The 24,760-nt window shown below is 51.6% G+C and overlaps 2 protein-coding genes across 2 annotated transcripts in view; one reads left to right on the top strand and one right to left on the bottom strand.

The window, feature by feature from the left end:
• The window catches only part of CSUI_006064 (hydrocephalus-inducing-like), a gene marked incomplete at its 3' end in the record, with an annotated part of 17,382 nt that extends 1,930 nt beyond the window's left edge, over positions 1-15,452 (top strand). Inside the window, exons 3-22 of the mRNA XM_068066229.1 lie at positions 60-314; positions 1,007-1,334; positions 1,751-1,956; positions 2,581-3,354; positions 4,010-4,135; positions 4,507-4,722; positions 5,397-5,694; positions 6,070-6,238; positions 6,544-6,782; positions 7,203-7,403; positions 7,719-8,223; positions 8,782-8,922; positions 9,390-9,489; positions 9,794-10,009; positions 10,566-11,035; positions 11,586-11,760; positions 12,180-12,947; positions 13,744-13,866; positions 14,638-14,740; positions 15,391-15,452. Of these exons, the coding sequence (XP_067921786.1) occupies positions 2,920-3,354; positions 4,010-4,135; positions 4,507-4,722; positions 5,397-5,694; positions 6,070-6,238; positions 6,544-6,782; positions 7,203-7,403; positions 7,719-8,223; positions 8,782-8,922; positions 9,390-9,489; positions 9,794-10,009; positions 10,566-11,035; positions 11,586-11,760; positions 12,180-12,947; positions 13,744-13,866; positions 14,638-14,740; positions 15,391-15,452 (4,347 nt within the window). The 5' untranslated portion in view covers positions 60-314; positions 1,007-1,334; positions 1,751-1,956; positions 2,581-2,919. The remainder of the gene's footprint in view (positions 1-59; positions 315-1,006; positions 1,335-1,750; positions 1,957-2,580; positions 3,355-4,009; positions 4,136-4,506; positions 4,723-5,396; positions 5,695-6,069; positions 6,239-6,543; positions 6,783-7,202; positions 7,404-7,718; positions 8,224-8,781; positions 8,923-9,389; positions 9,490-9,793; positions 10,010-10,565; positions 11,036-11,585; positions 11,761-12,179; positions 12,948-13,743; positions 13,867-14,637; positions 14,741-15,390) is intronic.
• A 1,398-nt stretch (positions 15,453-16,850) lies between these two features.
• Positions 16,851-24,751, bottom strand: CSUI_006065 (uncharacterized protein). The gene is made up of 8 exons (XM_068066230.1): positions 23,258-24,751; positions 22,529-22,641; positions 22,186-22,342; positions 20,784-21,468; positions 20,275-20,381; positions 19,471-19,599; positions 18,522-19,011; positions 16,851-18,099 (listed from the first exon to the last, which is right to left on the bottom strand). Exons 1-8 carry the CDS (start codon positions 24,479-24,481, stop codon positions 17,849-17,851), a joined length of 3,156 nt encoding a protein of 1,051 aa, XP_067921787.1. The 5' UTR covers positions 24,482-24,751; the 3' UTR covers positions 16,851-17,848.
• Positions 24,752-24,760: the final 9 nt, after the last annotated feature.

Raw genomic sequence — 24,760 nt, forward strand, 5'->3', positions numbered from 1 at the left:
CTTAAACACTTCCTCTTTTCTTTTCTTCCTCTATTCTTGTCTTGTTCTCCTTCTTACAGCCAGACTGGGTGTTTGAAGAGCAGTTTGTTGTCTCGAATTCAGAAGAGGCAGCCGCTTGGGTTGGCATGCGTGATGCTCGCATGTACCTTGTAGAAGAGAAGTGTCTCTGCTTTGGCTCCGTGATAGCCAATGGGAACATGAGTAAAACAGGCCTTCAAGAACGTATTCGTATAGGCAATCCAAAGTCTGTCGCAGCTGAAGTGACTATGGAGTTAAAGTTGAATCGAGATACAAGCGATATGAAGCTTGCTGCAGTAAGTCCAATCCAGGAATAAACACCTTCCTTCGGTCTTCGTCGTTTACTCTTCACGTTTTTTTTTTTGAGGGAGATTGGCGTATGGAAAGACATCTCACTTCAAGTGAAGAGGGCGACCCTATACGCAACCTTCTCATGTCATCGGGGTCCCCTGCTCTGTATGAATGAATGACTTTCTCTTGACGTGGTGGCCCGTCCGTCTTTTCCGGCGTTTTGAGAGTGAAGTGGTTTCTGTTTTGACGAGATGGGAATAGAGCTAGAGTTGTAGTTGATGGGGAGAATGACAGTCTGGATGTTCTGTCGTAATGAAGGATTTGAAGATCTATCTTGAAATCTTTTCATATGGCTTGTCACGATCTGAAGACGATGAATGAGAGGGATAGAGCAGGACGAGGGAGAGATATAATACATCTATTCATCTCTAATCTATATTTATATCTATCTACATGCATATATATATGCAGCCTTCTCATCTCATATGTAGATAGCTGATAGATGGGGAATGATATAGATGAATCGATATATATCTCGCTGTTTCAGTACGAATGTCTCTCTTGACCTTCTCAGTCAATCCGTTCCGCCGTTTGTTCTCATTACGTTTGCTTCTTTCAAGAAAGACGAGTTCACTTGAATATGTATGTAAGTGTCTCCCCTTGTATGATATGTATGTTGGTCAACATTGACAAACAGGCAACGACAGATCTTGAGAGCGTCTTTGAAGTCACACCAAAACACCTGACTCTAGGGCCTCATGAGAACAAGCACGTCACACTGATCTTCCGACCTCAAGCTATTCAACGCTATAGCGCAAGCTTTCGTGCTATTGTCGATCGAGCTGGACCAGACGCCACCTTCACAGGGCTTTCTTTTGATCTAAGAGGAGAAGGAACTTTGCCGACCATCTCTTTAGAGATCATGAACGGAGGACTGGCTTCGCTACCTCACCCGCGAGGAGCAGGACAGCCCCCTTCGTCTACTCAAGCAACACCAGCAGCTTCAGGAGCTGCGGCAACAGGAGGTAGGGTTCGATTCTTGAGAGCTTGATAGGCACCATTCATTCTCTCACGTGTCAAGTTCCACACAGACGTGGTCTATTTTTAACTCTAACTACGGCATCGAAGTCAAACCGGATGACGGATAGGGAAGGCATCATAGTAGTAGACTGTCCTATGCTCGACAAGTACGAGGATGGTGATGTGCCTCTGCTCTGGGCAGGGCGGGTGAATGAGGCACCTAGAACTAGAACGGTCTTTGTATAAGATAGCGGCAAATGAAGCAGCGGCAGCAGTAGTCATGTACAGAGACTGAGAGACTGGATTCTGTAGACATAGCTGGCCACCGGCAATACTCCCATTTGAATTTTGAAGCACAACAGGGGAATTCTTGGATGTGTCGCAAGGTCCGTCTGTCTATCCCTGTCTCCTATCTTTGCAGGAAACCAGAGTTATGTTCCTTTGATAACCATGGGTCGTATTGCAGTTGGAGCAAGTGCTACAGCAACAATACGTTTGAGAAATACAGGCATCATTCCAGCAACAGCCAGATGTGAAACCGGGCCTTCAGATTGCGTTCTTCTTGATGTTCCTTCTTCTGTCTCTCTAGCTGCTGGAGAATCCAAGTCATTCACAGTGAGTCTATAGTCACGTGATCTTTCATACGGAGTGAACGAATAGACAAGGAGAAGGAGGGATATAGAGAAGGAGGGAATGAAAAACGGCAAAGGGACTTGCTTGCTCCATCACTTCTCAATGGAGACGCTGAAGAGATGCACGCACAGCTTTTATTTGTTAAGAGTTACATGGTGGTCACGAAGTATGATGTCTGCCAACAAAAAGCGATCGGTCGATGCGTTCACCCGACTCTATGACTATAGCTGCTTTCTTCACGCGTTTGAATTCACTTTTGTTTTTTCCTTAGCTTTCGCCCCTTGTGTTCAATGGAAGTCACTCGTCATCCCGCACCCCCATCAGGGAAGCAGTTAGTTAATATCGACCTCGGGAGGTACAAGCATACTCTCGTGATCACTTAAGGCCGCTGGCCAACGGCGCATGTACAAGAGAAGAGAAAACGCATCTCGGTTAGTTGTCGCAGACAATTCTTTTCGGCAAGAAAGGGTGCTCTACCGTTTAACTTGTCATCGTGTTGAACCAACAGTCCGTGAAGCACCGGAAGGCTGCGGAGTTTTCCCCTACGAACGGACTTGATCGTTTTCTCCCTGCTGCTGCCTATCCAGTTCCCCTTTTGGTGACTTTGTATGCCTGCAGGTCAAGTTGACTCCTCTTGCTCCGGAAGAAGTTGATTACTCCTTTCGCCTGTACACCCTGTCTAACCCGTATGAAGATGTCACTTGCCATGTGCGTGGCACTTGCTATGTGGAAGAATGTTGTTGGACTTCTCTTCCGGCAACTCATTCTACGGCATCTCCACGTGGTAGTGGCTCTGAACTATCCATCCCTTTGCAAGACACTGCACTCGTACCTATACAGTCCCCCCCCTTGGCTCCTAGCTCCTACTGCAGAGATGGAGTCATTCACTTTGGAGACGTGCCTTTGAATGAAACCGCAGCGAGAGAGGTCGCTCTTGAAAATAAAACCGATCAGCTCATGCGTTTTGAGGTGGCTAATCCTCTTCCCGCCGAGATACGGTCCTCTATCCAAATTTCACCGACCTCAGGGCAAATAGCCCCTCGAGGACGGCAGGAAATCCACGTTGAATTTTCCTCCAAGGAACCAACAAGTGTCGACAAGGTACTTGTCCCTTGCCGAGTCTATCGTCTCAAACCCGTGGATCCAGCGGCGGCGAAAGTACCTCCAAAACAACTGAAACTCAAAGGAAAACCAAGCTCGGCATCAGGCGGTGATGGTGATCGGCTTGAAGAAGTGGGAGGTGTTCTCTATCAAGTCGAATCTGGAAAGGAGACTGATATGCCACTTACCGTCTCCGCCTTCTCCGACACGCGTCAATGCGAACTAGAAATGAAGGATATTGAATTTGAAAGTACAACACTCTTCCATTCAAGACGTTTTGTATTTCGTCTGGTAGGGTACAATAAGCTTAAAGCCTGCACAGCGCTCCGTACACGGCAGTGAACGCAGACAATAGTTCTTTCATCCGCATCACCTTTCGCAGTACTTGCATACACCGGTAATCTTCTTCCCCAGGGGACAGTCGGCGTATGGCCCTGGGACAGACCACAGCGTTGCATGTTGTCGCGGTCCGGGGGTTTACACAGTTAGAAGGTGCGAGAGCGTATTGTACGATGTACGGGAAACTAGCATTTGCTGGAAAAGCTCGATCTACTTAGCAGAGCATGCATTCCTAGTGACGGGACAATTTCTCTCGTCGGCGTATTGGTAGGAATACACCGCGTGTTTGAACCGATCCGTCTGTCGAGCTTCATCATATACAACCGGATCGAGAGGGCCCCGAAGCATTTCTCTAGCTTTGTGTGCGGAGTCAGGAGTGTGAATTCACCCATCTGCCTATGCTTTGCTACCCTAGCTGATAGAAGTAGAAATACCCACATACCACCGTAAAGTGCCTGGCACCACTTCGGTATGCGACTAGGCCCGAAAGCTTCTCGTGCGTTTGGTGACCACCATGATGCCACGAAAGTATCCGCTAGGGGTTTTTGTACGTTTCTTTTCTCCGGAACAACCGCGAAGTTTCTTCCGTGATATATCTAATCTCCAGAACAATCCGTCCAAAGTGTCTCTTCCTTTCGAGTTTCACTGGGAAGACGAAGACAAACTCCTGGATGATCCGTCATTCTACATTCTCTCTCCGAAGAAAGGGGTAGTGCCGCCCTCAAGCAAGGCTGTAAGACAACTAAACTAGCGACAGCTCCGCTTCTGTACCGAACATCGGCAGTACTCATCATCAGAAGCGCGATTTTCCGCCTTTGGGCATTAGTTGGGAAGTTCTTGCTAGAGTCAACGTCGCCTTTCTAATCTCATTCCGCTGCGGCAGATTGCTCTAGCTCCTCCTGTTTTATGGAGGCAGCCGTCAGCCGTGGAGATTACTTTTAGCATTTAGAGGAAAGCTTTTTCCGGAGCAAAGGCAACGGATTGTGGCGGTAGCTTCTTGGTGGTCAGTCGACTGTTGATACAGAGAGAATCCACTTCCGTCGTGTACAAGTTGATTCTCTGTTAGGGCTTACCGCGTGTGCAGTGGCGGATGCTTTTTATTAGGATATCACGGTGGACTTCGCGCCTACGGAGCTGGTGAACTTCAAGCGAGATCTGGTGTGCTCTTTTCCTACTTTACCCTTGGGAGGCACTGAAAGGAGGAGCATGGCAGTTAACGCCTCGGCTATCAGGCCTGTTTGTCACTTTGACATCCCGTCGAGCGACTACCGCGAGCGCCGTGCTCAGACGAATCTGTCTGTTCTTGACCCAAAAATAAAGGTGCGTTTTCACGTGGTGGTGGAAGAAAGTGATGTCCACAAGCTACTGGTATCAAAGGAACTAAATCCAAAGTGTAGAGACGACTGCCTAAGTGGCGCTGCCATGCACAGTCGCAGGCACTGATACCGATTTGGTAAGACCAGGTCGGGGTGAAAACATAGTAGAACCCGAGTTTTGAGGGCCGGCAACATGTCACCTGAGGACTTTCGCAACATCTGCACTGGCCTCCATCGTAGCAATCTATCAAAACAGAGCGCTAGTCGAATCGCCGTGTGATTCTGATGAGAAGAAAGTGACAGCAAAAAGGCTGTGGAAAGGGAGATGCGTGAGAGCCGGGCTCTCCCGTGTCTCCGTGTGCTTAGCGTTGACATGACCCGGGATGCTTCTTCACTATCAACTGTCGTCCCGGCTTCTGCACTTGTTCTTCCCACTTCAATTTTCCTGGTCCCCCCCTTGACTAGAGAACTGGGACGCGTCTCGCCCGTTCTAGCTCGTCACAGTTTATCACACTCTCGTGCATACATACCTAGTTGTAGAGATGCTTGTACGTAGAGGAAGTCAGGAGCACAGCTGGACATTGTGTAGGCAGGTTAGTCCCCCGTTTGGAGGTTTCTGATGGGAAGTAAAAGGCGTGTTTCACGTGTCTACACAGCTGAGCCTCTTTGGGTCGGCAGATTCTCGAGATTTCAAGCGTCGGCATAGGAGTCAAGAACACGAAACGGTTTTTCGTCTTCAATCCAACAGCAGGGGATATAGAGTTCGAGTGGGACCGAGTTACTCCCAGCGAGCCCTTGAAGTTGCCAAGTGGAGGATCTGCCCAAAGTCCCAATACGGCCTCCGGTTTGTACGATGCCTTCCGCTGCGTGAATAAACGCGGGCGTATTACAGCGGGAAGGCGGACTGAAATTGCTGTGGAATTCCTGCCGGCGCGGCCTGGCATCCACGAGAGCTATTGGAAATTCTCAATCGCCAGTAAGTTGGCCCCCAGCGCTACCCTATCTCGTGTTGCGTGACTCCGTGGTCCTTACTCCTTACGGGCCGGCGCAACGCGCTTTTCTCATGCTGGTATCTTCAGCGTTCAAAGAAGTGCGTTCAGTAGGCGACGTAATGCTTTCATCATCTCTCTTTCCGGAATGTGCACGGACATCTTTCTGAGTCCACGCCTCCTGTGGCGAGTCCAAGGCTATGCGGGCGACGGGTTTTAGGCCGACTAGGATACAGGGGGAATGGACGATTCTTAGTGAACACGCTCCTAGATGTCAGGAGCCCGGCTTTGACGAGCACGTTCGTGTGTCCCGCGCACTGTTGTACCGGATGGTATTGCTGCGGCTGCGTTGTGCGGTTCAGGCAAAAAGCTGGAGCAGCAATTTTTATTCGTGGGCGTCGTCAAGGAGCCGCATGTGGCCCTCGACCGATCATCAGTCTCGTTCAATCCTGTCTTGCTCGGGGGCAAGGCTGAAGAGGTTGTGAACATTCACAACCGAGAAGACATTCCTCTGTCTTTCGTATTCGAGAGGTAAGCCGTTCTCCTAGGTCAGGAAGAACAGCGACGTGGCAGGTGATCTCACCAGGCCATGGGACATAATTCAAGTCGTACTTTCTCTGAGTCAGACTGTTCGACGCAAGGCAGTTGTTTCCTCTACGCAGGACTGTAGTCGGTTCAAGCATAGTATATAGGACCTCACTTGAAAGGAAGTAGAAATGCGCACATGCAGACCTGAAGCCTACTCCTCGCAAGTATTCGAGGGTAGAAAGGGAGGGATCCATCAACACCATAGCCTACCAGCAAGCAGTCTTCTGTGAGGGCATTGTTGTACTCAGAAAAAAACAGGAGGCAGACAGGGGAATGGTAGTTCCCACAGCGCTGACCATTTCGCCAGCAAATGGCGTGCTTCCTCCGAACTCCGTCACTCCTATACGTCTCGCATTCAAGCCGGTTGATGAGAGGCCATTCAATCTGAATATGCTCTGCCGCGTAAAGCAGAAGTGCCGGCAGCTCTCTCTCAATGTGAAAGGCGAAGGATACTCCATGCGCCACGGCATGGTGGTTCTCAATGAAGGTAGGAATACACTACGGGCTGTGGGCGAACTAAGGAACAGGAAGCTACATCCGATGGTTCTCGTTGCTTACACGGAGGAAGCAATCCAGTGCAGGTGCCTCTCACCTGTAATCTCACCCAATTCTTGCTTGTTCGCCAACGCAAGAGAGGCCCTTCAAGGTTGTCTCACTTACTCCCGTACTTCCTTCGTCTCGCGGCAAAACAGAGTATAGACGCTACCTCTAAACAGGACAACACCGCGGAGCAGAAGGGAACACTGGACGCTGAAGACGGCTGATCAAGTATCTCGCACCGTCGGGTGTCCACACTGTCAGGAATATTTGTTGTTGGGGAAGGACAGTTGCCTCGTAGCTGACGTTTTTGCTCGGCTTGAGCGACTACTTGGATTAGTTTTTCTCTGTTGTCTTCCCCCATTTGCAGATGGGAGCGTTCGTCAGTTACCTCCAGGGGCCTCTCAGAATGCGTCGCTACTAGATTTCGGGTCCTTGCTGGTCGGCCAGACACGGTCTTACACCTTACAGCTGCAAAACGGAGGCACATTCGACTTCAGTTTCCATTGGAGCGTGCAGAGTGTCAACAGCTTTTCATTCACTCCAAGCATTTCCATCAATCCACGAGAAGGTGAGCAGTGGTCTAAAAAAGGAGAGGGCAAGGCAGAGTCGCTACTTCTCACCAAAGTGGTTGCGGGCCTACTTCCGTGGGGGTAGCATCGTTCTACGGCTTCGCAGCTGAGCGAAGCCGTAGAACGATGTGAAACTACCGAGGCCTCCCTGCTTTCGGCAACACAATGTGGTATGGGAATTCAGTAGAAATCTCACCTAGGCGGATGTACCACGTCGCTGCCGAGAAAGACAATCACAAAACAGGAAACACCGAGGAGGGGCAATTCTAATCCTTCACCAGCTTGTGATGCTGGGTCTACCTCTTTTCTTCCAGGTGTAGTAGAGAAAGGACAGAATATGGAAATGGTTCTGACGTACGCCCCAACTGAAAGCTCAAAACACGAGGAAATCACTCTCCTGTGTAATGTGAGTGGGGGCGAGCCGTATAGGATCCGCGCCACGGGATCCTGTTCTACACCGAAGGTGACCTTCTCCTTCACTACCTACGACTTTGGTTGCTTCGTTCTTCCACCACCTCTTCCTGCCGCCAAGGAGCTGGCTGGTGCATGTCTCACAAATGTAAGTGTAACGGACAGGGTGGAACTCAGGATAACGAATCAAGATCCTCTTCACGACTGCTTCATCTCCACGAGCTTCGAAAAGACACCTGTCCTCGACGTGCAACTCGTCCCCTGTAGTATTGCTCCCGGGGAAAAACTCAGTGTCCCCATCGTCTTCAGTCCAAGACAATGCAAAGCTTACAAGATCAAAATTCCCTTCTCGATCAACGAAAGGGCAACCGCCCATGTCACGGTTGTCGGGAAGGGCATTCCCGCAAGGTGAGCTCTCTTTAAGACTCGATTGAATAAGACACACACTGATGACATACGTTTCGGGGCTGTTCTACAAACCAAAGCTGCAAAAACCATGGTGACCCTTTTCCTGCGTACGTGCTTCGCGAGTGGCGCGAAGCTCGATTCGACAGGAAAACTGCGACCTCACAAAAGGGCATCATGAGGTGGGTCCAGTGTCCGCAGGGGCTGCCTAAAGCTGTAGTCGAAATGGGTGATTCTTGTATACCATCGTGAAATTTCGGACGGGTGCGAGAGAAACAGCTAGATGCGGGCATCTGCACCAGCACGACAAAGTGCACATGTCAGGACACAGGAGCCGCTCCTCTAAGAAGTCCAAGTGGTTCCACTCGCTGACGTACTACCACGGGTGCAGTCTAGTCCTCTTCCCAGCAATACTTGTCCAGCGGCTGTCGTAAAACCAGTCGACCGGCGGCTCCCCAGCAGTGGCGGGGTACGCGGTCTTCCCCATCTCGTAACATACTTAGAAAAGACGGTAAACACTAGCAAAGCTACTTATCTGTCTGCTTCCTGTCTTCTGTACAGGCTGGAAATGACCAATCTAGAATCGGATGAGGTCCGCTTTGCTCCCTTGATCAAAGGAGAGTCTGCAGTTAAACATGTGAAGATCGTGAACCGTTCCGAGGCCACTCTAGACTTCTACATGAGAGATCAGTCCAAGCTCAGGTATGATTTCAAGCGCATACCTACAACAATATCCCAGGGGAGCCCGACGCCGGCGAAACGTGTGTGGGACTGATGACGAATCTGTTTTGACGACTGTGTGGTTTGATGGCACAACTCTGTTTTTTCCGCATTGACTCTCACTATCACGTACGCGCAGCGAAAGTCCACACAAGACTTCAGGTTCTTCTCCGGTCTATCGATGCTGACCTTTTCGCTGTCCGAGCACACCGATTCAGGAAGCATCTGAATGCTCGGTTGGTTGGAGGGTGCATTCGGGTACGGCACCGATGTAGCATCCATCGGAGTGCGATTTGTCCTGTGGCTCCGCGTTGTCGGCATCTTGTCAGCTCACACGGAGTCACATGGAAACCTCTTTCTTCGGAACTCAAGCTGCACTCTCTTCATCCCCGACAGGAACTGCCTTTGGAAATATTCTTCAAGCCCGCCTTCTCCATTCCAGAGTTCAGCCTCCCTCTCCATGCGGACTGCATCGTAAAGCGCAAAAACGCCACGTACCGGTTTCCAGTTCATCTTTGTAACGTCGCAGCAAAGTCCTTCGAAACGGAGGTGCGTTCGAAGAGCAAGTTGCGCCGGCCTTTTCATGGCTTCAACACACTCATTCACTTTCCAATGCGCTCGCTGCCCCAGACCAGCTGTGTGGCAGACAAGTTGTTGGCGGCAACATGACACCGCATGAGCACCGGCGTTACAGGGAAGTCAACTTATCTCATTCGGCCCCAACTCTGTCTGAAATTCCTGTTCGGGCGCTAAGACAAGCACGCGTTCTATCTATGTAGATCTGTTGAGTAAGTCCGCTCCCATGACGGTGATAAGTCAAATGCGACTGCCTTGTTTGCTGGTTTTCTTGTAGGTCCGTTTGAGTCAACCTTCCGTCTCGTTTGGAGCGATAGTGGTCAACTCGTGGGCAACACAAACTGTCAAGCTAACAAACATAGGGGAGCTGTTCATGAAGTACAAGTTCAAGCCGTCAACGAAGTACAGTAAAGTAGTCAGCGTTTCACCATGCGAAGGGCTCCTTCATCCTCATGCAGACGTCCCCATCGAAGTCACCTTTCGGCCGACAGAGGTAAGGAAGAAAAAGTTTCCCCGGAGCAGAATCAACACTCGGAAGACAGACATGTTCTTGTAGAGTGGTCTGCACCTTAAGATACGTTGAAGAAGCTTCAGCCGCTGTACACTGGAGGCTCAGGCTGTCTCGTCTCGAAGGAAAAGCAATCCGATCTTTGCCAAAACTACGGAACTGCCTGTAGGGGGTTTCTTAACATTGGAGCTTTTTGCCAGCACGAGAGAAACTACTCTAGGTCTTCTTTGCTTTGTCTCACTGTGTCTCTTCTACGAAAGCGCAGCTGAACAGCTGTATGCTACATCCGATACATGGCATTCTGGGGGTATAGCAATGCGGTTGTCAGTAATGTTTCCCAGTCGCGCCCGAGACCCCTCTCTTAGCTAATGGAAGGCTATGAAACCCGTGGACACTCGAGCACTCGATTTCCGTAAAGCTCGGAATAGGCCTTACAAGAACCACGGTGGTGGACCGATTTTGAGTCACCCTCGCGTGGCTGAGGGTAAGTCAATATTCTGCTGCTGGTGCCTATCCGCGTTGGCGATTTTTTTTTTTTCAGATCAGCGAGAAGGACCTGGTGGTGGATGACATATCCTGCCATATTGAGTCCGCATCTCAATCCACATCACTGGAGATTTCTGCCTTACAGCTTACCGTTGTCGGCAGAGGAGTGGCTCAGTCTATGGAGTCGATGCAGACCCTAAAATTTTCCACCCCTGTCCGTACCCAGGTCACGAAGACTTTCCAAATTAGAAACCCGAAGAAAACGGACTGGTCTATAACACCACTAATCACTTGCGAGCTTCCAAAAGATGCCATGTACTTTTTCTGCTCCCCCAGCGGCCGCATCACCATACCCGGGGGACAGAAGCTCTCTATTCAGGTTACCTACAAGCCGTTGTCGCTGACACGGCAGGAAGACGAAAAACGGCCCGAGACAGAAAAGGAAACCAAACACGGAGGGCTCGCACCCTATCACGCCGCCAGCATCTTCGTGCCGTTACCGGACGGGGAGGCCATGAGCTGCAGGTAATCATAGCAACGTGCTTCGGGGGTGGCCGAGTTCGTCTTGAACTGGCGTATCTAGAGTGGGAACCCTTTTCTTGAGCACAACACTCAAGATGCTCTTTTTAGGACACCTGAACTTTTCATCGTGAATATGCCGCCGGTGCCGGAAGTCGTGCCCTGTTGTTGTGTGGCACCTGCATGGCGTCAGCTACACGAAATGGCAGTCCCCTTCCCATCAGCGATGGAACTATCAGCGCCGCGCAGACTAGGCCGGCCAGCCCCTGCCAGGCTCGATCCCTTCTGCACAGGGTGCTCTTGATAGACTCCCCGTCAACTTTTCTTTAAAGAAGCTGTGGGATCCCCTGTGGCCAGCATTCTTCTTCCATTCCTGGTCTCGCTTCATCTTCATGCATTCCTTCAATAGAAGGAGAATCAGAATATAGTCGCCGCGCTGATGAGGGCAAGGGACCCGGTCGACCAGGCACTGGCGTATACAGTCACCCGCAGGGCCTCAACGAAACTCGCAGTGCACTTCCCAACGGAAAATGGTTCGCGCGTATGTGGTTGTCAGATTCCTGGGCTACGCAATGGAGCCAACTGTTGAGCAGATTCTGGAAGCGACGGTCAGCTGCAAGCAGCAGCAGCTGCATATGATCAAAATAAAGAACTGGCTTCCAGTCAAGCAAAGATTCGAAGTTTCATATTCCATCACTCAGTCTACCGGAGATAAGCTCCCACAGATCCAAGTAAGCCTCTGCAAGTCCCGAGTGACCCAGGCCTCCCGTGGAAGGCGTCGACAGTGTATGCCTCTACGCAGGTCGAATGCGTTGTTTTCCCTCCTCCCGCCATGGCAGTACGGTCGAGAGTACACTCGCCCAGTCCTCAGGGCCGGCTAACCTGAGCAACGGCTCTTCCTTGACTGTATAGGACGATCCGACCCAGAGTGCGGAGGTCGAAACTCAACCGCCAATCGCAGGACCGACAGGAGGCGGAAAATTGAGAGTTCTTACGGGTGCAAGAACTGTCTGCGGGGAGCCCGAATTCGGCTTCTTGAACCATCTGTCACATTCGCTGCATCGCAGAGCTGTTCTGGCGGAAGCACGAATTTGACCGAGCACGAGCTATACGATGTGCTGTTTCCTGAAGTGGGTGACCTTCGTCTCAGGCGCCTGACCGCTTCGACTTGCCCCCCTCTCAAGCCCGCGACTACCGCTTTTTCGCGTCAGCCTTCAAGGCATGCTCTGTTGTAATCTTGTTCCGCTTCACAAACAAGGAGAAACCGGATTTCTACCTCGCCGAGGCTCGGCTAACCTTCAAGGACCCGGAGACTCTAGGCACAATAAGCCTAGATACAACTGTCCGCCAGTTGGCGAGCCACAAGTTAACTCTGGAGAACCCCTTTTCGACCCCCGTGACGTTCCAGTGTCAAAGCAGCATCCCTGAAATATTTTTCTCCCCATGCCCCTTCGAGCTTCTTCCACATGCCAGCGGAGAGGTAGAAGTGGCGATTCGCCCGACAGTAGCCGGCGGGGGTGAAGGCTCAATCACGTTGGTCAGTGATGAACTTGGCACGTACCGATATGCAGTCAAGTACAACGTTGCCCCGGCAGACATTGAAAAGGTGGTGGGCTTCAAAGCCCCGTTAGGAAAGGAGGTCTCACAGGCCGTACGCTTCCTTCATTTTGCAAAGAAACCATCGACAACGTACCAAGCCTCAATTGAGCTGCCGCCGGACAGCGGCAAAGGAGTGTCCGGGCTAAAGCCTAGTGCCATTCTAGACAACTTCTCGTTGGAAAGCAAGTCTGTCAATGTTGGGTCTGATCTGGACAACAAGGGGATTGAGTTTCAAGTTAATGTCAAGTTCACTCCTTCGCGCCTAGCTGAGAGCAAGGCCACGCTGGTACTGAAGAGTCCGGAAGGCTACGAATACAAGGTGAGCTAGATACTGGCCGGCTACAAATGAACAACGCCAGTGCACGTGGACACTGAGCCAGTCCACACCATAGCCTGAGAAAACTCGGTGGAAGGGAGCCTGTCTGCTGTACACACTCCTGGCTTGCGACATCGCAGTTCGTTCTCGACCACAAGCAAAAAAAAATCTTCCTGTCAAAGCGTTCCCCTTCACTAATTGTCACCCCTCGACTCCTGTAGGTTGCGCGTATCCGCTTAAAGAATGGCATCGAACAGCAACGAAAGAAAGGGCATACACTGGACCGTCTTTGGATGCTAGGTGTCTTTTGCACATCCAGTCTCGAGCTAGTGGGAATGCGCCCTAGTACCCACTTCTTCTTACTGCGCCAATGTGACGTGTGAGCGACGCTACACACCGCACCTCGCAGCGAAGTCGCAGCTTCCCCTTCCGTGCAGCCTCGTGTCGCCATTGCATCTTGGATCGAGTCATGCTAGCACCCACTGACAAGGCGTGACTGAACATCGGGCACGTAACAAACAGCCACGAGATCCTGCCTAACGACTGGGGCAGTGCGCACTCTCTCCTGTCCTGTCACGGCTTGGGGACCGGTGAGCACCGCGAGAGGTTCCGCCCCCTGGGGTCCAGATGAAGTTGTTCGTCCACAGGCCTTCAGAGAAGATGCGGCCGTCGTCAAGAAGCAATGCGACAAATTCATATCTTGATTCGGCCAACCGCTGCGAAGCTGAGCCAAGAACGTACTGTACCACCACTCAAAGCCGACGGGCGTGTGCCGGTCATCTGCTGTCGTGGCTGTCAGGCACTTCTTGTGGGCCGGGCTGAAGCTCCTCAAGCGCAGGGGCCGTTCCGACTCGGCAAAGGGAAGTCAATCAATATAGACTTCAAAAATCCATTCGACGTGCCGACGGAATTCACGTTCCAGGTACACCAACATACCGGCCATATACTCGGGGTGGACGCAACGTTCATACCACAAACCCGATACCATGGTTGAACGCCATCATTGAACCCTGTACCCCTTGCCTACAGTTCACCACTTATGCTCCCCACAATAAGTCTGATCTCTTTTCCAGTTCCAGCATCCACCTTACGAGCGCAGAAATGTGTCAGTTGATGAAGCGACATTTCCTCATCAGTCGCTGGTTAAGAGTCTAAGCCATTAGCAAACTCTACGCGAACCTAGACCGAGAGGAGGACCGTGTGTTCGGTGAGGTCAAGCGATACTACACAATGTACAGGTTCAGCTGCAGCTGCGAGGCGGAGTGCGTCAACTACCTTGGTATCGAGTCTGGATCTACCAGCAACAGTGGACTAAGTACAGCGCCAGCTGGAACGGCGTTTCGGCAGCAGCCACAAGTGCTGGGGATACAAGTGCCGTCAGCTTAAGTGAGGGGCGTTCTTTGTATTAACCTCCTCCAGCCGTCTGATTGAAGCAGCTGCACCTGGTGCAGTGGTCTAGCTGTAGCCCAGGCCGTTTCTCATTCTCGTTGCGAGGCCACGTAGTATCCGCCCCTTCGCGATGGTCCCATACAGGCGCCAGGTAACTACAGGGTGTTGCGGCTTCTATGTTCGCGCGAGAGTGGCGATAGAGGTAGTGTAGTGGCGTTGTCAGTCTGTTAGTGCCTGGAACATGCAAAGTACTGTACAGCGCCCTCGGTTACCTTTTAGAGTGTGTCGACTTCCTGAATATCAGGCTGATCACCCTTGCTTCGTTGTCGAGAAGAAAAGTCTAAAGTTGGAACCCAAGAAGTCGACGACTGTGGTCGTGCAAGTAAAACCGGACACACATGACTCAGGTATGTGATTCAGTACTCTCGGCTAAACGGTGTCAGTCCAGGCGGCTTGTAACGCTTCTCCTTCGCGACGGCCAGTCGCTGTTGCGATCCGGTCGCGTAGCGTCAGGAAGTTCTGCAGTACCTGAGTCAGCACGACTCAGTTCGTGATCTGTGCTCACACTGCCGGAGGCTATCCGATGTGCCGCGTCGCATCGCTTCAAAGAAAGATTTCGGAGTCTGTGCCGTGTGATGAGCGTCCACAGCGTACAATGTGGTTTCCCCTGAACACTAGAGTACTAATCACATTCTTACAGTGTCACTCTGCCGTCATCCATGCATTCAGCCCGAAAGCGTTCTCAACTTCCTACTCTACACGACATCCCGAGCTCGTCCTTCTCTATATCATTAACGGGTGTCCAAAGAAAGTTGTCGTCTGCCGCCCAGTGCCACCGCGGGACCGCTGGCAAAGCTCCTGCTGCTTTCGCAAGCAGCAGGAGTTTTTCCCGCCTCAGAGTGACGCAGGGAGAGAGGGCTTCTTAGCACTGTGTCCGGCGTGTCACCTCGCGCGTAATACGGCGGACAACGGAACTGCAAGCTGAGTGCTCTGATATCCGCCCTGAGTTACAGGTGGGAACGAAAGTCAGCGCGTGCTGCTGTGACTTTGTCTTCAGGTCGACTGATGGTGACCGCGGACGGGACGCCACCATGGATTTTTTACCTCAGAGCGGACTAAAAATGAAGTGCCGATGGGTCGAGGAGGCTACAAGCGCCAGCGGCACCACCGTGCTTGCTATCCATACGTGAAAGCGTGCACTGCCACCATACAACAGAAACGCTTCCGTTACACTCGTACAAGTCCAAGGTAGTCAATTTTGTCTTACTGTTCTGTCCGTCGATTTGATGCCTGCATCGTGGCAAGCTATGGCCCTGTGACGGCCCGCCACATGTTTCGTGCCTGGTGGTTCGCCTGGTCCCCCGTTGAGTAGATTGACGCCGGACAAAACATTGCCCGGAGAATTCTTAAAGCCGCTAGCATGTCCTCCAGAAGAGCAGCTACGTGCCGTGAGCAGTGATGCTCTGTTAGCCTCTCAAGAGGGGTCCATCCGGTCCTTCGGCTCGTTGTCGCTTGTGACACAAAGAATGGTGTACATGCTCATGAGCTGCGGGATGTCTCCTCAAGGCGTCCGTCCAGAGTTGCGAGGTGACACCTAAGGATGTTCGCCCAAAGTTGCGGAGTGACACCCACAGGTATGCGTCGGCACGGCGCGTTGCGACTCCTATCCGTCACGGGCGGGGTGCCGGCGTTCACACCGGGACTCAATCCCGTAACAAAGCGTCGGGTACTCCAGGGTGCAGCCACTTCCGTTGTTACGTCCAGAATAACTGGACTGCTCTCTCCTTCTTCTTATCGTCTTCCTTCTGGTTGAGCTGTTTCCCTCGAGTTCGCGACTCTCGAGGGAGAAGCCGTTAGCGCTCTCGAGAAGTGCGACCAAAAAGAGGGCCTGTCAAAAAAAACATGGCTTCTCTTCCGTGTCGGGTTCCGTGTTAGCACCCCACATTATATAAGTAGTGGGAGAATGGCTGAACCGGCGTACACGTTTCCGTACTCCACTTCTCCCATCGTGTCACCTCCCGACTTCCCCGCGCACACCTGGCGGCCGTACACCCGTGGTGGTACACGCCGCTACCCTGTATCGACGCGCTGGGTAGAGCCACCCGGAGATTTCGGGAACTTTGCTTGATGCCCGCGTTTCTGGCGCTGGCAAAACAAACCGGTGCAAATGCACTACATACCCCCGAGTAGGTGCAAGTGTCTTACCCTTATGTGCAACCAAGAGCCACTTTCGCTGTTACTAACTCTGCCAAAGAGTCTTTCATTCTGTAGAATACCGAAGCGCTATTAGGCCGTAAAGGCGCAGTCCCGAGTCACTCAGAGCTGTCAGCGTCTCCGAGCTCGAGACCACTTTTAACGTCCAGATGTGACCTGCAAAGAGTGAGTTGACACTACCCACTTCAGGACTGCGTGCCGGGAAAAAAGACTCGCCATGTCTTCCCCCCCAGACCCCTCATGCTTGACAACGAACGGAAAGCGGGCCTGGCAACCACCAGTACAGGCGGCACCCTCTTCTCAACCTCCAGTCCGTTTCAGACAAGTATTCTTTGGACAAGCAGAAGTCTTGGCAAAAGACCGCCAAGCAAGATAGAACAAGAAAAAGATCGACTTCCCGGATCTCGACGAATCACTAGGATGTTTTGTTTCGCCTGGGACGGCAGCACTACGGGGAACGGAGAAGAAAAAGAGAAAAAATTATACGAACTGCCCACTAGCAACGGCTTAAATCTGATCCGCACACAACGGGCGCACATCGACATAGACTGTAGCGTTCGCTGCTTTCTTGATGTATGCTGCGCGTTACGATGACGTGTCCATCAGACACCCCGACAACACCGAGCTGTTCGTTGTTTGAGAGTACCGAACAGAAAACCAAAAAACAAGCAAGAAATGTAGCCAAGTTTGATGCCCTGCGTACAGGCAATCATCGAATCAGCACTGCACCGCTACGCTTCTTCCGCAACCGCGTGCTCGCTGTCACAGGCTCTCTCCGACGCGAAAAAGCTCGTTGAGAGCCTCAGTTAGAGAAACAGGCCATCGTACATCCGCAGCGACCTACGCCCGGGCACACCTATACTAGGCTCGGTCCCAGCGGGCACAGGCACAGCCTGGGGGGAGTCGGCGCAAAACCCTGAGGGTCGGTTGTCAAATTGATTCGCCGGCCAGCTCCCCAGAGCCCACCAGTAGAAGCGTTTAAGCAAGTCCTTGAACTGAAAGCGGCTCCAGAACAGAGAGACGTCTTGTCATGAGAGGAAGGGACACGACTAGGAGAGGCTCCTGGCCTGTCTCGCAGCGCTCGAGGCACTACTCCGATGCTAATACGTAAGCTCGTCCAGACTTCTTACAAAGAGCAAACTTGAGGCCCTCTCGGTCTGCTCTTTTGCCTCTTCTCCACCGGACCGATATGAACGCTCAGCAGACCGCTAAGTGATCCTCGATCCGCTCGCAGGAGGTATAGGTCGGTTACTGTCTTCGGCGGCGAGAGTCACCTGTCAACCACGGTTGTAGAAGAGTGATTAGAAGTAGAAAGACAACGAAGAAGAGCTGCAAGAGCAGTCGCCACGTTCGGCTAGAGAACTTCCCTCGGCTCCCAAAACTTCTCCGATGGACTCCATTCGCGGGCTTCCGCAACAAGATCCTGTTTCCTCGAGGACCGGCAGTTCCGAGTTGCCGCGCACCTCCACAGGCCTCCGTGCCCTGCGGCCTGTGTCGAAGAACGAAGAATCTCGTTGAAAATCTTTTTCTCCGCTACACGTGCTGCAGCGTTCTGAAGGACATGTAGACATATAATGAGCGCCCATGAACACTTGTTGAATCCGACGATGAAATTAGCTGGTGACCAAAAAGAACACGTAACCACCACAGTCAGCTGGTCTCGTACGTCTGCCGTGCCTCCTATCAAAACCAGATGCTCTAGCAGACGCCGCGAAGTGTCAGTCTTGGAATGTTATTCCTGACTCATCCCCTGACAACACATATCTCGTCGCAGCTCGTCCGAAAACCAAGAACTCTGCTCTTTCATGTATGCTTCCTCTAACGGGACTGTCCAGCAAACACGGTAGTACCTACCACGACGCTCTGCTGCTATGCACGTCATTCCGAGTACGGTCATTTGAAAAGCTCCTATAAAGCCTAGTAGTGCCACGACTTCTCCAGTGACATGTGTTGTGTGTGTCTCCTTGTACTCACCCGTAAATTCACTAGGGTCTTCCGAATAAAGTCCTAGCATATCCCGGCTGCCGTGTCTCTGTGATTCTCTCCTACACCAGCTACCACCGTCTGCAGCGAAGTCCGTGCTTTCTTTGCTGTCCTGGTTCCGTTCGTCCCTGTACTCCTCTGGAGGCCCGCCCTCTTCGAGGCGGTTCTCCCCGTGTCCGTGTTTTCCACCAAGAAGCCCCTCACACAGGGACTGGGTCAGATTGTCATCTGACATAGAGCCGCGCTCTCTCCGCAGGCTGCGCGGGACCGTAGAAGGATACCCGCCAACGTCTTGCCCAAGAGGAGACTGGCCTACACTCCCCCACCAAAAAAGAGCGCTGCCCGCAAAGGCCGCTAAGAGGGCAGCTGCCATCGCATGAGAGACGGACTCGTGATAGAAAATAACCCCAAGAAACGCGACCACGGCCCAGCAAAGGCCGCGAAAGTCGGTGCTCAACAGCAGAGACGACAGCGTAATGCTCTGAATCACATGTAGCAAAGCACAACTCCAAGGGTACTCTGCGAACCGATTCTATTTCACCTAGCTCTCCCGAAAAAGGAGCACTCTGCGAGCACCGCACACCACCTCCACAGACTGCGTCATTGAAAACGGATCCGGAGGCATACGTCTATCAGCAACTTGCGCGGTGCTAGCCCGTGCATCCACCCGCTCCCACATCGAAGCAGTTATCGCCATTGCGCTCTCAAAGATCAGGTTGGACATACTACAGCAGGGTCCACGTCATGAAAATTCTATCAGTCGAAGCCTAGCCCGCAGGTGTCGCGCGAGAACTGGAGATTGAATTCGGCAGTTTCGTCCTCCAATGAGAAACGCGCTGCATCACATGTCACTGCTAACACCGGTTATGGCGGGTTCACAAGACCCCATCCCCCAGAAGTCGCCATATGTGGAGCTTCTCCCCAATGTCGTCAAGCGTACCTTGGCCATCGAGACGGCGGCGAGAGGCCCGAGAACACCAGCCGCAATACACGCAAGACCGGCAGCGACTGAACACGGTGCTGTTAATTCCCCATCGCCTTCCATGTCTACAAGTCGCCCCCATACGAGCTGTGCGAGGGCGTAAACAAGAGACAGAGAGACGCAGGACGAGATCAGAACGTCTGATCCTAGAGCGCGCTGGCAGACCAGCACCGTACTCACCCCAGTCCAACCTCAGAAAACACTGCAAATTCTCTCACCCAGCTATTTTAACACTTGATCCCTCACCTTCCCTCCATAGTTCATACCTCGGACACGAAGGCACTGCAGAATTTCTCCTGTTTCTACCGATCCGGTTTTGCGACGTACTCAGCAGACGGTAGTAACCCAGTGAATGTGCAGGGACACCTGGTGGTTCCCTACCGCTTGTACGACCAAGTTCGAAGAAGTCTGGAAGGGACACGCTGCCAAATTCCACACCCCCAGGGGCAGTGTGGCGAGAAGATCCGAAACACTGCCTTGCATCCTGCTGAAGCTCGGAACCGGATGCATATAAATATATATGTATATACGCCTATACCTATATACATATATATATACGCATATATAATGATATATATATATATAGTATTATATACGCATACATATGCTTCGAACATATACGTGTATGGGGTTGCAGTTCCAGGAAGAAGGTGGTTGAGAGACCAGCGAAGTCACGTATAGACCGGCAACCGCCCTATAGTGACAGTCCCGACCAGGCAGAGGAGGTGCCCTACTCCCCGGCAGAGAAGAGGTAAAGCTTACTCCACAGATGAGGCCTAGAATTCCGACGACTCCCTGGGTCGAGAAGCGAACGACGCAGGCTGACAAGATTGAGAGGCCCGAGTGAAGAGAGAGGGCGAGCGACAAGCCTGTAAAGAAGTCCCACAAAAGGAGTCTCAGGAAACAGTTGCCAAACGGAGCATGCATCATTTACACCAAGCGGTTCATTCCTGACGGATAACATCCTAGCAACGAGGAAATTCTCGCTTATATTTGGTCGTAAGAACGAAGCAGGCTAGGAAAACACTCCTCAGGATTTAAGGAGTGTGTGTGTGAGATACATTTAGAGTATATATATCAACGCTGTCCGATCTTGGGCGGCTCGGAACGAAAAACGTCAACACGGACTATCACACCCCAAAGCAATGAAGAAACTACTGCTGTCCTCTTCTTATGAGTATCGCGCTCTTAGCCTCCTTATCCTCTGGAAGACAACTGCGTTATTGACCGAGATCACGAGATCACCTGCGTCTTGTAGTACCTCCACTTACTTGCCATGACGGAATAAAACAAGGCGCCTACAGCACACATGACTGCCACCCAATGAGCCTTCCTCAATTCGTTGTCAAGGTCATCCCAGTATTCATCTACACGCCTCTTCCTAGTCGTCTCTGTCTCTCTCTCCTTTCCCTCCTTGAGTTTCGTCTCTTGAGTTGTGAGCTCCCGCAGTAACGGTGGTGGATCCACGGTTCTCTCGCTCGTGTGTCTTTTAGCACTCCCGGGCTCGTTTCCAGTAGAATGGTCAGGGGTCAGAATATCAGATGTAACTTTCATCCCTTCCTTTGCAGGCCTCCAATTCTCTTTCTCCCCGTGTGAGGCTTTAAGAGAAACAACTCTCCACTGGTCCCTATCTTCGGAAAGCGCCGAGTGACGATCTTTTCGTTGGTCTTCGACAGAGTAGAAACTCGAGGCAGCCTGGCCACCGCCCCGGTGAACACCTTCTTCCGATGGGGTTGTGTTTAGTGGCAGATCTTGTAGGGAGGTAGGATACAAAGAGACGTTTGTAGAAAGGAAAGAAGGGCTAGACGAAGGAGAGGAGAGAGCAAGGAGAGCAAGATACACATTGGCACCGACAAGGATACTTATGCCTGCGAAGCGTGAGGCCGAGAGACAAGGCCGCCACCGACGAAGACAGGCGGCAAACAGCAACAGAAGAGGAAGCTCGGCATAGGCTATCTGATTGTAACAGAAGCACAGTGACAAAAAGAGGAACTGTGGAACTTATCCCTGAAAACGAATGCAAGACGCATCTTTGTCCAGTGCTTCTTGCGGCTCAAAAAGCAGACCAGTAGTGCCACCAGACATCATGCCACAGTCTGTGGCAGTCACGAGCTGCTTGAATGAAGCTCGGAGAGAATACAGGATTGGTGCGATCGCGACCTAGGTCTTGGATTTGACGCCTCCTGTCATCAGGAGTACAATAGAATAGAACGAGAGAGAAAAAACAGTCTTTCTACCTTTGTAGACAAAGATAGTAATAGAAGCGAAAGACTACTCAATAATGAGAAATATACGTAAATAGAGAGCGAAAGATATATACATATATGAATTCGGGGGCGAGAACATAGTCAAAGCCGATAGCACCGTACATTCTTCAAGGTGTATTGCGCTCACTGGTATTCTGTCCGGTTTCTCTGTACACCCCAGATCAACCTTCCTTCACCCAAACGGACGAGACCCTCCTGATATCGACTGCTGAACGGCATTTTCTTGCTTGGTGTTCAGACTCCAATCCAGTTCCCTCGGACGTTCACAGGAACCAGTTGTAATTTGGATGAAATTTCCATTGATCTGTAATTTCCTTCTCGTCTTATTGGAGCTCTCCCGTGTATCAGCACACGCCTGTCCTCAGCATATGGACCGACGCTGCAAAGCGCCCCTCCCTTGACTTACAGACGTCAAAGCGGGCCACAGGCGAGCGTGCTGAGGTCCTCCCGCAACCCGGAGTGCCATGACCAGAAAGAGCTCTTGAACGCATGCGCATACACTCCCTCCTATCGCCAAAGACAATGCCGATACCGACCCGAATCTCCATATCCGAGAGCCACTTCTACAGCGCACAAACAGGAGAACAAGAAGCAGAAGAGAGGACAGCATCTGCTGAGAGATGACCGTTGTGTATATGCATAGCATCGGAGGAGACAGAAACAAGGGACGCTGAGTGCAAAGAATAGACCTGACATCCGTGCCGCGCTTCAGCCGGCACCTCTGAGATCATTTCACCATTCTGTCTCACCTGCCTCGTCCTAACCAGCAGGCGCTCATCCAACTAGACAATCGACCTCCAGGCCGTGGGATCGCCAGGTGTCGGAGCCAGTTATAGAAGACCGGACACGGGGGTTGATCGTACTGGAGAGGGGAGAACAAGCACGCAGTGGGACAGGAATGAGACACTAAATTGGCAAGCCAAGCAGACAGTTACAGAGCAAAGACGAGCTATGTACCCGCATGATGCGAGGAATCTACAACTCTGTATACTTGTACAGACGATCCCTGAGAGGTTCCCCTGCTCAACACTGGGGTCCAGTGGAAGTGCACAGACGCCGACCCCCATCTCCTCATGGTAAGCTGCAATGCTAACTGCAGAGTGGAACTCTGAGGAAATCCCTAGCACGTCACCTGAGTTTTCTGTCAGTTCCAGGATCACCAGCAGTCAGGGGTGACTGCACCATAAAGCAGGCATACGTGATTTTCTCCCTGTATACCGTGTAGGCAGACAGAAGATTGCGTAAAGATTTCTGAGTGAAACTTCTGTAAAGCTTTCCGCTACAGGAGGCCGCAGTAACCAAGGGTTTCTATTCCTTAGTCTCACACAGCACCCTTAGATTGGAGTGAGCACGCAGGTAAACAAAGAGATGTCCCCTACATCATCGTTCGAATAGCGAGTGGCAATAGGTATTTTGTTCTGAAGGCACGCCCCCCCGACAAACAACGGCTACCCCTTACACTCGAGGACGGAGCTTACACGCTGTGAAGAAGGGTCCTTAGCATGTACCATTAGACCTCTATCTGGGACACAATAATGACTGATACGGTCGTCTCCTTTGCTATGAGTCCACCGGGAAGCCGACGACAGACTCGGCCGTCCTTCGTCTTGGGAGAAGAAGTCTCTAGAACACTCAGAACCAGTTGTATTCTTACGGTCCTCTGTGCTATTTGGATGAGAAGGGGCACCTCCAGATGGTGCTGAACTAAGCAAACTTTCCCGTCGACTCCTTACTAGACTCGTGATGCTGCATGCACTCCCTTGACCGAAGAAAGAAGGACCACCACCAGACGCTGAGCTAGGGGAGGTGACAGAAGAAGAGGAAGAAGAAAAGTCTTCTCCTTCTTTGTCTTCATGGACTTCTCCTTCTTCCTTTGAGCCTGACTGCCGTTTGACATAATGAGAGAGGCCTAAACTTGGCTTTGCCATTTCAGGAGATGGGACCGGGAGACACGAAGAGGTTGAGTCATACAAATACGACGGGGAAGATGAAGGACCCTTCAAATCTTGATGGCCTTTGTTGCTACCCGTCTTAGCACGATAGGCCACTCCATGGTTCTGCTTATCCTCGGAATCTTTCTGGTCTTTGTCAGAGGCCGGCGACGCAATCTGAATGAGGGGCGGAGGTTCGTAGTCATTCAAAGCAGAGACACCTCCTGCAGTGTCACCAGTCGCTTGTCGGACTCTTGAACTGACAATTGAATCACCCTTCTCCCTGTATTTTCTCTCTAGGTCGTCTGGCCTCCTTGTGACCGTAAGAAGTGGCGATGACTGCCGCAGCAAAGACCCCCTCGCCCGGGAGAAAGGAAGGGGAAACTGGACGTTGAGTAAGGTTGGAGCCATCATAATGCTCCCTCGAGTCTGATGTAGATACAGTGCAGCAATAACTGCACAGAGGCCGCTCACCAGCCAAGCCAGTGAAAGAGGAAATAACAGTAGAGAAGGAGTCTCATGGCATAACGTTCTGAAAAAGAAGGAGAAAGACGCAATAGGCGGCGGCGCCGACACAGGGAGGAAAGAGAAATCAGTTCTCCCTTCAGAAAGAGCTGCTGTATGGTTGGATGAACTGACGGGTGTGACTGAACTCATAGGAGACGAGAGGGAGTAGGATGGGGCGGGCACCGAGGAGTGTATCTCGGTAGAAGGAGAAAAGGAAGGAAAACGTGCAAGACTGGTGTCTGAAAAAGCCTCTAGTGTTCTCATCTGCTCTCCAGTTGAGTTGTTTGGGACAGCCTGTCCAGATGGCAAAGTGTCGTGTGAACCTGTCGGACAGCGGGAAGCAAGGTGAAGAGATGAGGCAAGAAGAAAGACGTAAATACCTGTACATACACAAGAGATAGCCCCATGCTTGAGAGCAGATGATCGTGTGAAAGGAACATCCGACAAAGAGTATCGGAGCGGGAGGTGGATACCTCTGAAGGGGACATCAGCACGTGGTTGCGTATAATTGAACGCAGTAGAAAACGAAGAAGAAGACGGCAA

This window comes from Cystoisospora suis (assembly GCF_002600585.1).
Source record: "Cystoisospora suis strain Wien I chromosome Unknown contig_3030, whole genome shotgun sequence".
NCBI classification, from domain to species: domain Eukaryota; phylum Apicomplexa; class Conoidasida; order Eucoccidiorida; family Sarcocystidae; genus Cystoisospora; species Cystoisospora suis.